The sequence below is a fragment of the Somniosus microcephalus genome, chromosome 12 (genome assembly GCF_052327205.1).
Source record: "Somniosus microcephalus isolate GS21.2 chromosome 12, FLI_Smic_1.0, whole genome shotgun sequence".
In the NCBI taxonomy this organism is placed as follows: Eukaryota; Metazoa; Chordata; class Chondrichthyes; order Squaliformes; family Somniosidae; genus Somniosus; species Somniosus microcephalus.
Window position 1 is genome coordinate 163,159,626 of NC_140998.1, and position 12,020 is coordinate 163,171,645.

At 45.9% G+C, this 12,020-nt stretch overlaps 1 protein-coding gene across 6 annotated transcripts in view; it reads right to left on the minus strand.

Moving 5' to 3' along the window:
- The window catches only part of eif2ak4 (eukaryotic translation initiation factor 2 alpha kinase 4), a 123,231-nt gene that overhangs the window by 34,531 nt on the left and 76,680 nt on the right, over positions 1-12,020 (minus strand). For all 6 annotated transcript variants that reach the window (XM_086003753.1, XM_086003752.1, XM_086003754.1 and 3 more), the window contains 2 exons: positions 8,509-8,630; positions 8,106-8,155 (listed from right to left, as the gene is read on the minus strand). In XM_086003753.1, coding sequence (XP_085859879.1) covers positions 8,106-8,155; positions 8,509-8,630 — 172 coding nt within the window. The remainder of the gene's footprint in view (positions 1-8,105; positions 8,156-8,508; positions 8,631-12,020) is intronic.

Below are 12,020 nucleotides of genomic sequence, written 5' to 3' on the forward strand. Positions count from 1 at the left end.
ATCCAAATGAGTTATCCTGCCATGGCACGGTGCTCACTGACATTTTAAATTCCCATTTTTGTTGATCTACACAAGCCCCCGGCTGATGGTGTGGCCAGGTGAGCTGGATCCAGACTTTGGCCAACCCTTCTCCAGCACGGGCCAACAGTGGCTTTGACTGACCTGCTGTCCACTTTTCCCTCACTATGGCACCACAGCTAAAACTCGTCATGTGATAAATCGCGGGCGCAAGCGCCTGGCACCATGTGACATAACCAGTTGGTGCGCTGTATCACGGAACCAGTATGGGGAACTGCAGGGTCACTCCTGGCTTGGATTCAAACAGCCTCTGCCCTGCATCAGACTGTACCGATCCGCCAGTTATCAAGAGAAAAAGCATGGGAATTCCCAGCACCAGTGGTTTAAAAGGAGGCGGCAGATGCTAGACAAACAGAGAGAAAAGCTCAAAGAGACAGCATAGTCAGCATAGAGTGAGGAGCGGCGGAACACGAGCTATTACAGCCAAGTGCTTAATTTAACAGTTATCTTAAGTATTAAGAGGATAATATATTTTAGGTAAAAAAATAACCCTGAGAGGCTAAATAGCCTAAACAGATCTAAGGGGATAAAATAAACTCAATAGAGGTAATCAACATTAAAGGGATCCAATTTGCATTAAATAAATATCTGGTATACATAAATAATAAATAATCAGTAATTACATGAAACTCTCGTTTAAATGGCACCTAATTATCCGGAATTCTCGAATAACCGGCAAAATTCAGGAGTAGGTTTTGAGGCTTCCGTATACTGTATAACTGCGGCTGCGTAACCGGGGATCTCGTACCTTTTGCCATGTAATCATGGCTCCTGCACCTCTGGTTGTGTAACCGGGTCCCCTGTACCTGTGTTATGGGGCTGCAGCACTTCTGGCTGTGTGATCGGGGCTCCAGCACTTCTGGCTGTGTGATCGGGGCTCCAGCACTTCTGGCTGTGTGATCGGGGCTCCGGCACTTCTGGCTGTGTGATCGGGGCTCCAGCACTTCTGGCTGTGTGATCGGGGCTCCAGCACTTCTGGCTGTGTGATCGGGGCTCCAGCACTTCTGGCTGTGTGATCGGGGCTCCAGCACTTCTGGCTGTGTGATCGGGGCTCCAGCACTTCTGGCTGTGTGACCGGGGCTCCGGCACTTCTGGCTGTGTGATCGGGGCTGCGGCACTTCTGGCTGTGTGATCGGGGCTCCGGCACTTCTGGCTGTGTGATCGGGGCTCCAGCACTTCTGGCTGTGTGATCGGGGCTCCGGCACTTCTGGCTGTGTGATCGGGGCTCCGGCACTTCTGGCTGTGTGATCGGGGCTCCAGCACTTCTGGCTGTGTGATCGGGGCTCCAGCACTTCTGGCTGTGTGATCGGGGCTCCAGCACTTCTGGCTGTGTGATCGGGGCTCTCGTACCTTGGGCCATTGTCACTCCATGTCCCTTCTTCCTTATCCGGAATTTTTAATCAACCGGCACCATCCCAGTCCCATCGGTGCCGGATACCAAAGAGTTTCCTGTAATTACTAATTAATTTGAAATCAAACTAATCCATCAATTAATTAATACTAGACCACAACTGATTCTATTAACTCTAGAAACAAATTACTACTAACAATAAATATGTAAATAAAGATTAGAAATGGCAGCACAGGCAGTGTGTCGGGACTGTAGTATGTGGGAGTTTGTGGACAGCAAGACTGTCCCAGACTACCACATCTCTAAGAAATGTCTCTACTTTGAGATACTCCAGCTCAAAGTTATTGCGATCAGAGTCTTTGAGCTGGAGAGCGAATTAGAGACACTCTAACACATAAGGGAGAAGGAGGATTATCCGAGTAACGTGCTAACTGACATAGGGGAAAACAGATCAGGAAAATAAATACGTGGCTGAAGGATTGGTGTGGGAAAGAGGGGCTCCATTTCATGGGACACTGGGACAGGAAGGAGCTGTACCGCTGGGACGGGCAGCACCTGAACCGGGCTGGATCCAAGGTCCTAGCTGAAAGGATAAATAGGGCTGTAGAAAAGACTTCAAAACAATATTTGGGGTGGGGGGCCTCAGGCAGAAATAATAATAAAAGTGAAAATAGCTTAAAGATAAGAAAAAGGATAAGAGCACAGTCCAGATCATAAACAGTGTTAAATGTAATATAAATACTGCAGGTTTAGAAAAAGATATAGGAAATAGTAACAAAATAACTGATTAAAAAACCCCCAAGAGTAATGAAAAACAAGTAGTGCGATAGGTTAAAAAGTGCAAGACAGACAGCATCAGGGCAAAAGGGCAGGATAAGGTCTGTTGTCCAAATAAGAGTTCTATACACTAATGCACGTAGCATAAAGAATAAAACGAGCATATTATAAGCACAAATCCAGCTTAAAGGGTATGATGTAATGGCCATCACCAAGACCTGGCTGCAAACTGAGCGTCACTGGGAGATAAATATTCCAGGTTATAAGGTCTTTAGAAAGGACAGGAAAATTGGAAAAGATGAAATAGTAGCAATATTGATCAAGGACACTATTACAGCTTTAGAAAAAAGAAATATCAGTAAGGGTGAGCAGGCAGTAGAAACTCTCTGGGTAGAATAGAAGAACAGAAAAAGATGCAAGACTTTGATGGAAGTTGTCTACAGACCTCCTGATAGCAGTGATGAAGTAGCAGGTTGCATAAATACAGAGATCAGAGAAGCTTGTTGCAAAAAGAGAGAGTGGTTATAATGGGAGACTTTAACTTTCGCATAGACTGGGAGAAGGAGAACAGTTCGAGTCCCAAAGGCAGCAAATTTCTTGAGTGTGTTCGAGACAATTTTCTGGAACAGTATGTTCTTGAACCAACAAGAGAACAGGCCATCTTAGATTTAGTGATGAGTAATGAGACAGAATTAGTCAACAATCTAATGGTAAGGGAATACCTAGCTAACAGTGACCATAACATGATTGAGTTTGATATTAGGTTTGAGAGGGAGAAGGGCAAGTCATGAACCAAGGTTTTAAATTTAGGTAAGGTTGACTTTGAGGGGATGAGGCAGGAATTGATCACAGTAGACTGGGCAGAACTGCTAATGAGTAAAAATGCAGATGAACAGTGGGAAGTGTTCAAAGAAGTATTTGGTTAAATATAAAACCTGTATAGACCCCTAAAGGGCAAGGGCTTTACTTGTGTAATTAAACAACACTGGTCAACAAGAAGTGAGAGATAGCATTAAATTAAAGGCATATAAAAATGCAATCAACAGTAGAGATCCCATGAACTGGGTGATATAAAGAACAGCAAAGGGATACAACGAATGTAGTAAGAGCTGCAAAAAAGAGAGAAAGAAATGTGAGGAATATCAAGGACAACGCTACAGGTTTTTAGAAGAATATGAAGAGAAAGAGAGTGGCTTAAAGATAGATGCAGGTGATAATTGTAATTGAAAAATCAGGAAATGGCAGACTTGCTAAATAGCTACTTTGAATCGGTCTTCACAGTAGAGGAAGAGGATAAATACCAGATATGAAAGAAAACTAAAACTAAATCAAGGGGAGAAACTTACTAGATTTAATGCAAGTAAAAAGAAATGGTAATGGAGAAAATAATGTGTCTAAAGATTTTTTTAAATCTCCAGGACCTGATGTTTCCACCCCAGGGTATTCAAGTAGATGAGGAAATTGTAGATGCTCGAGTCGTGATCTTCCACACCTCTCGATTCAGGAATTGACCCTTGGATTGGAAAGTTGCCACATCACTCAATTATTTAAGAAGGGTAGGAGAGATAACCTAGGAAATTATAGGCCTACTAGTTTAACATCAGTTCTGGGGAAGTTACTAGAATCTGTTATTGGGGACAGAGTGATTGAGCACCTGGACAAATATGAGCTGATCAGAAAGAGCCAGCAGGATTTGTAATGAGTAAGTCATGACTAACAAACCTAGTTGAATTTTTTGAGGAGGTAACTAAAGTGGTAAATAAGGGAGTGTCTATAGATGATATTTATATGGGCTTTCAGAAGGCATTTGATAAGGATTCACACAAGGGACTTAACAAAAATGAGAGCGCATGGAATTAGAGGTGGAATTGACATAGGTAGGGAATTGGTTAGAATTGGTTAGGAGGGAAGAGACAGAGAGTAGGGATAATGGGCATGTACTCAAATTGGCAGGATGTGACTAGTGGTGTCCACCAAGTATCTATCCAAGTTTGCTGATGACACCTGTTGGACATCGTGAAAGTTAAAAGTTTAACAGTCGAATTACTTTGCATCTTAAAGCAACAGCTTTTCCTGGAAGTGTCGTAAAAGGAATGCATCGTCAGGCTTTCCGATATAAACAGGATGACATTGAAGTGTCTGAGGAAAAGGCATTGCTTGTTTTCTGAAATGTAAAGTGCTTGTGTGAGGGAATAAATGTTAGTAATGACATAACCCATGAATGTTTAATGTTTAATTTTAGGGTAATAAACATGGGAGGTAGATGTCCATTAGATACAGATAACAATTGGTCAAAGATGCCAGGAAATGTTACGTCAGGAAGTCTAGTTTAGGGGAAATGGCTCTGAGGTAAACAATTGCGAACTGTTTACATAGATAATGGGGGAGAAATTGGGTGAGTAGCGCCACCTGTTAGCGCCTAAAGAGGCAGTCAGTGGCTGTAGCGCCACTGGCTGCATCTGCGGCGATATTCAGCAGGGGCGCTAATGGTGGCGTTAGGCATTTGCGCTGCGCCGCCACCGATGACGTCATCGGTGTGCGCAGCGCCCCATTCGCGATATTTGGTAGCGAATGCCGCAGTTGCGCCGCTCGTTACCCGCGCCCAGCTCACGGGGCCTTACTGTGCCGGCAGCGGCGCAAGTTAAGGTGGAGGTGCGGGGCGGCCGCTTTTTCGGCAGCCGCCTGCCAGCACCTCCGTCCTCGGCCTCCTAACCGCCCCCCCCCCCGCGGCATTGCCGGCTGTTTCCCGAGAGCCCGGCACTTCTCCTTGGTGCCGGGCTCATTTGCCGGCACTCGCGATCTGGGCTCGCGCTGTTGCAGGCACCTCCCCCTTAACAGTGGGAGGAAGGCCTGCAGTACCGCAGCGTGCCGTGCCGCAGCATGTGGCGCTGCAGCACGGTGCGCTGCGATAATCAGTTTCAGCGCCCTAAGAGGGACGCGGAGCGCCTCGAGCCTCGCCCCGTGTCCCTCGAGCGGCACTGAAACTGAATATCTGACGATCGGTATCACTCCGATCGCTGCGCTAAATCCTGCGCTCAGGCGACTTTTGCGCCCCAACCCAATTTCTAGGCCAATCTGTTTTCAGAGGATTTGGGAAATAGATACATCATTTTGACATTTTCCTTTGATGTAATCAAAATACGGGCCTAGAAATTCACTATGGCCCCGCCAGCTGGCTAGCGCCCAAAAGTTAGCGCTGGGCGCGGAGCCAGTTGCGACCGTCAGATATTCAGTTTTTGCGCCCCAAGTCGGAACCGGGCGCTATTCCAGGGTGTGCCCGCCCCCGCTTGGGGCGCTGAAACTGAATTTCAGCGCTCTAGGTGCCGCTGCGACACCCGATGCGGTGCGGCAGGCTGCGGTACTGCAGGCCTCCTCCTTCTCTTAAGGTGGAGGTGCCTGCAACGGGGAGATCGCCGCTGGATTGTGCCGGCAAATGAGCCCGGCACCACGGAGAAGTGCCGGGCTCGTGGAAAGCAGCCGGCAATGCCGCGGGGGGGGTGGTGGAGGAGGCCGGGGAAGGAGGTGCGGGCATGCGGCCGCCGAAAAAGCGGCCGGCCGCACCTCCACCTTTATGCGCCCCACTAAGGCTGCAGTAAGGCCCTGGTCTCCGGATGTTAGTAGCGGCCGCCACGGAGGTGGTGGCGGCAACTGAATATGGGCGTTGGGCCGGCATCGGGGCGGAAACGGGTCACTGCGCACACCGATGACGTCATCGGTGCCGGCGCAGCGCTACCGGCTACCGCCGCCATTACCGCCAAGCTCAATATCAGCGCAACCTCCTCTATTGGCGCAGAAGCCCTCTTTGGGCGGTAACTGGCCGCAAAGCTGGCAGCGCCTTACTGAATTTCTAGGCCATGGTGTTTAAAGGAGCATGGTTTTCAACAGTTTGTCAGAGTGCACTCAAAAGATACCAAAACCGGTAAAGTCACTCTCTATATACAGTTAAGACTGATCACCTTTACTGTGTATCAATAAAGTATGTTCCGTAAACTCCACTACGAAGTCTCGTGCTTACTTGAAACGTGTTGTGAACCAGAGGAGAAAGGAGGTTGCTCAACAACACCAAGTTAGGGCGCACAGTAAATAGTGTAGATGAGAGCGGAAAGTTGCACAGGGACATTGTTAGATTAAGTGAGTAGGCAAAACTGTGGCAGATGGAGTTTAATGTGGGGAAGTGTGAGGTCATTCACTCTAGGCTGAAGCAAGATAGATCAAAGTATTTTCTAAATGGCGAGAGGCTGGGAACTGTGGATGAGCAGAGCGATTTAGGGTTTCCAAGTACAGAAGTCACTGAAAGCTGGTGGACAGGTGCAAAAAATAATTTAAAAGTCTAATGAATTGTTGGTCTTTATCTCGAGAGGGGTGGAATACAAAGGGGTGGAAGTTATGCAGAGTTCTGGTTAGACTCCATTTGGAGAACGATGTTCAGTTCTGGACACTGGCCCTCAGGAAGGTTATATTGGCCTTGGAGAGGGTGCAGTGCAGATTCACCAGAATGGTGCTGGGACTAAAAGGGTTAAATTACAAGGACAGGTTGCACAGACTAGTCTTGTATTCCCTTGAATATAGAAGATTAAGGGGTGATCTAATTGAGGTGTTTAAGATGATTGAAGGACTTGATTGGGTAGAGAAACTATTTCCTCTGGTGGGAGAGTCCAGAAGGGGGCATAACTTCAAAATTAGAGTGAGGCCGTTCAGGGGGTGATGTCAGGAAGCACTTCTTCGCAGAATTGTTAGTGGAAATCTGCAACTTTCTCCCCACCCTGCCTCCCAAAAAAAGCTGTTGAGGCTGGGGGGGTCAATTGAAAATTTCAAAACTGAGATTGAAAAGATTTTTATTCGGCAGTGATATTAAGGGATATGGAATCAAGGTGGATAGATGGAATTAAGATACAGATCAGCCATGATCTCACTGAATGGCAGAACAGGCTCAAGGGGCTGAATGGTCTACTCCTGTTCCCAAGAGCTGCTGATCTAAATAGTATCAGTCAGCAATTTAAAAATTTGATGTGTGCGGTTTTCCAAACTTTTTAATTTTGCTTCGATCACTAGTCCTAAAGCTCCAAAATCCCAGTTGCAGCACAGCATAGGTCCCAAATGCAGCTAACCATCAGCACACTGCTCCCTGGATAGCTTTTTGTTGAAGAAAAATGAAGCAGGGGGTTCCTGCCTTAATGCCATCCAGTGACTCCTGCTGAAGAGTGCATGAGATGACAAGGCCAGCCTCTGCTGTGCTGCCCTCTATAACTGAATAGCTTGCCAACCCTCACCATCCAAGCTCATCTGAATAGTGGCCATGATCTAATTGAATGGCAGAACAGTACCAGAGGTTTGCCAGTACCCCAAGATTCCCCAACTGTCTTTCCTTCCTGACCTTTGGATGAATTAGCCAGAATTGGACACTTGACCACAGTGACATCAGGTGGTTCCTCTGCATTAGAATTCGGTCCACAGCCTGGGATGTTTACATAGGTCGGGTCCAACAAGATATTTAATCGTTTTCTCCCCAGTCTCCTGAAGGCCCCCCGCTGCCGCCACCCTCCCCCCCCACCAAGTCCGCATGAGACCCCAATACCTCGAGCAAGTGACTCCATATGTGAGCACAGACAGTGAATTCCAGTAGACTAGCTAACTACGGGGTCATTCTAACTCGGCCTGATCCTATCATCACCTGACCTGCTCACACGTGCACTTTCAAGCATGGATCACTGGACAGTGATCAGCAGCTGGTCGATTTTCCTCTCCGTAATCCAATGGTACAGAGGCCAAGCGTGCCACCGCGGCCAAGGTGAGCCAACTTGGCACAAACTGTGAAACTAACCTGGTCTTTACACCTCAGATAGACAATGGCCTCACTGACTGTACCATTAGAGTAACCACAGTGACCGTTTCTGCTCACCTTTTTAAATTGGTGATGTTGTTTCTTGCCACAAATCTTGCAAATGGTACCTAAACAAAAAGGAGAAAAACAGACACGTACTCAGCACCAATTTTTGGCTTTGGGATAGCTAGATTTTGGTATAAATTTAATTTTTTTTAAAAATGTTAACTTTTTTTAATTAAAAAAATATAAGCAACCTCCTACAACTTGCAACAAACAAAATAATTTGCAGGGCACAGCTCTGGAAAGCATCCATTAATACAATTTCATTTATCTAACTGAGAACAGGCTGAATCACCACTCGTTCAGGAGGACACAACAAACATGGTGTATTACTATCGTTCAGTGACCTCACCCAAAACCAACCAAACGACATGCATGCTGGGTGATCAATACAGTCAATGCGTATCACACAACTTACCCGGAGGTCATGGGGCAGCATGACCAGCATGCCACTATGGTCCATGAAATAGGTTCCTTCGCTACTCTCATACAGCTTCTTGTTCTTTGGCATAAATAGCGGCGTGTGTAACCAAGTGGCACCTGAAAAAAAATCAACAACTCTGTGTCGAGACAAAACTTGATACCTCCAATCAGTTATGGAAATATTCAGAACCTGGGGACAGATGATGAACATTGATCCCAAGGGGTTGGGTATTACAGTATATTAGACACTAATCCCAGGGGTTGGGTAATGAAGTACATAGAATAATACAGCACCGAAGGAGGCCATTCGGCCCATCGTGCCTGTGCTGGCTCTTTGGTAGAGCTATCCAATTAATCCCACTACCCTACTCTTTCCCCATAGCCCTGTAAATTCATTCCCTTCACATATTTATCCAATTCTCTTTTGAATGTTACTATTGAATCTGCTTCCACCACCCTTTCAGGCAGTGCATTCCAGATCACAACAACTCGCTCTGTAAAAAAAAATGTTTCCTCATTGTCGCCTCTGGTTCTCCCACCAATCGCCTTAACTCTGTGCCCTCTGGTTCCTGACCCTTCTGCCACTGGAAACAGTTTCTCTTCATTTTCTCCATCAAGCCATTCACTTCTATCAAATCTCCTCTTAACCTTCTCTGCTCTAAGGAGATCAACCCCAACTTCTCCAGTCTCACCACATAACTAAAGTCCCTCATCCCTGGTACCATTCTACTAAATCCCTTCTGCACCCTATCCAAGGCCTTGACATCCTTCCTAAAGTGTGGTGCCCAGAATTGAACATAATACTCCAGCTGAGGCCTAATCAGTGCTTTAATTAAATTAAATTTGTTTCAATTTTACCCTAATCTCTTTATTCATCCATGGTGATTCATTATTTGCTAGTTTGTTCTTGATTTTTAGCAGAATATATTTCTCCTGAACACTAATCAGCTTTTTAAATATTTCCCACTGCTGCTCTATCTGTCAATTTTTCTTTTCAGTTTACCTTCCCTAGTTCCTTTCTCATTCCCTCAAATTAGCTTTTTTCCAATCTATTACCTTGGTCTTTGTCTTACTTATGTCTTTCTCATTGATTATTTTAAACCTCATTATATTGTGATCTCTATTGCATAGATGTTCCCCAACACTTACATCTCTTAGCTGCTGTGGTTCATTTTTCATTACTAGATCCAGCAGTGATTGCTCTCTGGTTGAGCTGCTTACGTACTGGGTAAGAAAGGACTCCTGAACACATTGTAAAAATTCCAATCCCTATTCCCCTTTACCTACTTCTTGCCAGTCTATTTGGAGGTAGTTGAAATCTTCCATTATTATTATTCTAATGTCTTTTACTCATTTTATAGAATTGCTTACATATTTCTTCCTTCACTTCCCTTCCACTATTAGGTAGCCTGTAGAATATCCCTATTAGTGTGATCGAGCCCTTCTTATCTTTCATTTCAATCCATATGGATTCTGTTTCTATCTTAATGTTAGTTATGTTCCTTTTTTCTACTGCCATTATGTTGTCTCTAATTAGTACAGCTACCCCACCCCCTTCCTCCTTTCCTATACATTCTAAATACCTTATATCCAGCAATTTTGAACTGCCAGTCCTGTTCTTCATTAAGCCATGTTTTAGTTATCCCTACTACATTTGGCTCCTTGCTACAAATTATTGTCTCCAGTGCCCCCGTTTTGTTTCGGATGCCGTGCACATTGCTGTACAACCTCAAGAATGATTAAAATCAATTTCTGAAAATATTTGACAGTTGATGTCTCTGGTAAGCAACAGTAAATAGATTATTTACAAAATGAATTGACGATAGCAAACAGGCAGTTGAACTCTAATACAAAAGCAAAATAAAGTGACAGGTGACCAGAAGCTCGGGATCACACTTACGGATGAACGGAGGTGTTCCTGCGTTTGGTCTCCCCAATGTAGAGGAGACCGCATCATGAGCAGCGAATACAGTATACTAGATTGCAAGTACACAGTTTCACCTGGAAGGAGTGTTTGGGGCCCTGGACAGTGGGAAGGGAGGAGGTAAAAGGGAAGGTGTTGCACCTCCTGCGCTTGCACGGGAAGGTGCCGTGGGAAAGGGAGGTGGGTGATTGAGGAGTGGACCAGGGTGTCGCGGAGGGTGCAATCCCTTCGGAATGCTGAAAGGGGAGGGGAGGGGAAGATGTGTTTGGTGGTGGGATCATGCTGGAGGTGGCGGAGGATGATCCGTTGAATGTGGAGGCCGTGGAGTGTGACCCAGAGCTTCCGGTCGCCTGTCACTTTAAAGCTCCGCTCCACTCCCACTCTGACCTCACCGTCCTCGACCTCTTACACTGTTCCACTGAAGCTCAATATAAGCTCGAGGAACTGCACCTCATCTTTCGATTAGGCACTTTACCGCCTTCTGGACTCCACATCGAGTTCAACAATTTCAGACCATAACCTCTGCCCCTATTTTTTCACATGACAGCTGTTGATGATTCTGCCATTCCCATTTACACTTCATTTAGACTCATCTTTGTTTCTTTACTTGTCCCATTACCATCTCCTTTTACCTTTTGTCATTTAATCACTCCTGCCTTCCACCCTATCACAGGCCTTCCAGTTTGTTCTTTCCTCTCCTCCCCTCCCACCTCCCCCCTTCCCTGCCCCTGCACTTGCTTACAATCTGTTACCTCTCTAACTTTTTCCAGTTCTGTCAAAAGGTCATCGACCTGAAACGTTAACTCTGTTTCTTTCTCCATAGATGCTGCCTGACCTGCTGAGTATACCCAGCATTTTCCGTTTTTACGACAGTTGAACTCACGAGGGAGCTTGAGAAATCCGGAAACAAATTCAGGAATACTCTCATTTTCTGTGTTGGCATGACGAGAGGGAGCTGTTACAAAACTTAATGGAACTTAGCCGGCAGTGATGTGATGCGCAGACTTAGAAAAACTAGTGGCAGTGCCAACAGGGAATGCGAGAGCTTTCCATCAGCTTAATGCATGGAACAGTAATCCTGCTTTTGTTTTTGTTGTGATGTTGTTTGAGGAATAACTGTTGGGAAGGACACCAGGGGAGCTCCCCTGCTCTTCTTCGAATAGTGCCATGGGATATTTTACGTCCACCCGAGAAGGCAGAAGGGGCCCCAGTTTAACATCTCCAACAGTGCAGCACTCCCTCAGCATTGCACCGAAGTATCAGCTGAGTTATGTGCTCAAACCTGCAGTTGGCCATGAACCCACAACTTTGAGTCAAGTAGTGAGCGTGCTACCACTGAGCCAAGCTGACACAACAGGACACTGCAGAGAAGCACTGATACAATAGGGAGAGACAACAAGAAGGTGTGATGGAAACAAGATTAGGTAGACAAGAAAAGGATCCCCTATCAGCCAAAAAGCTTTATCTTGCATCCTATTCAGGGCGTGGAACTTAGTGCACACTGAGCAACCAAGGCACCATTGCTCCATAGAGCCCTGAACTTACAGCACATTAAAGTAACTCAAATAGGCTACAGAGAAGGT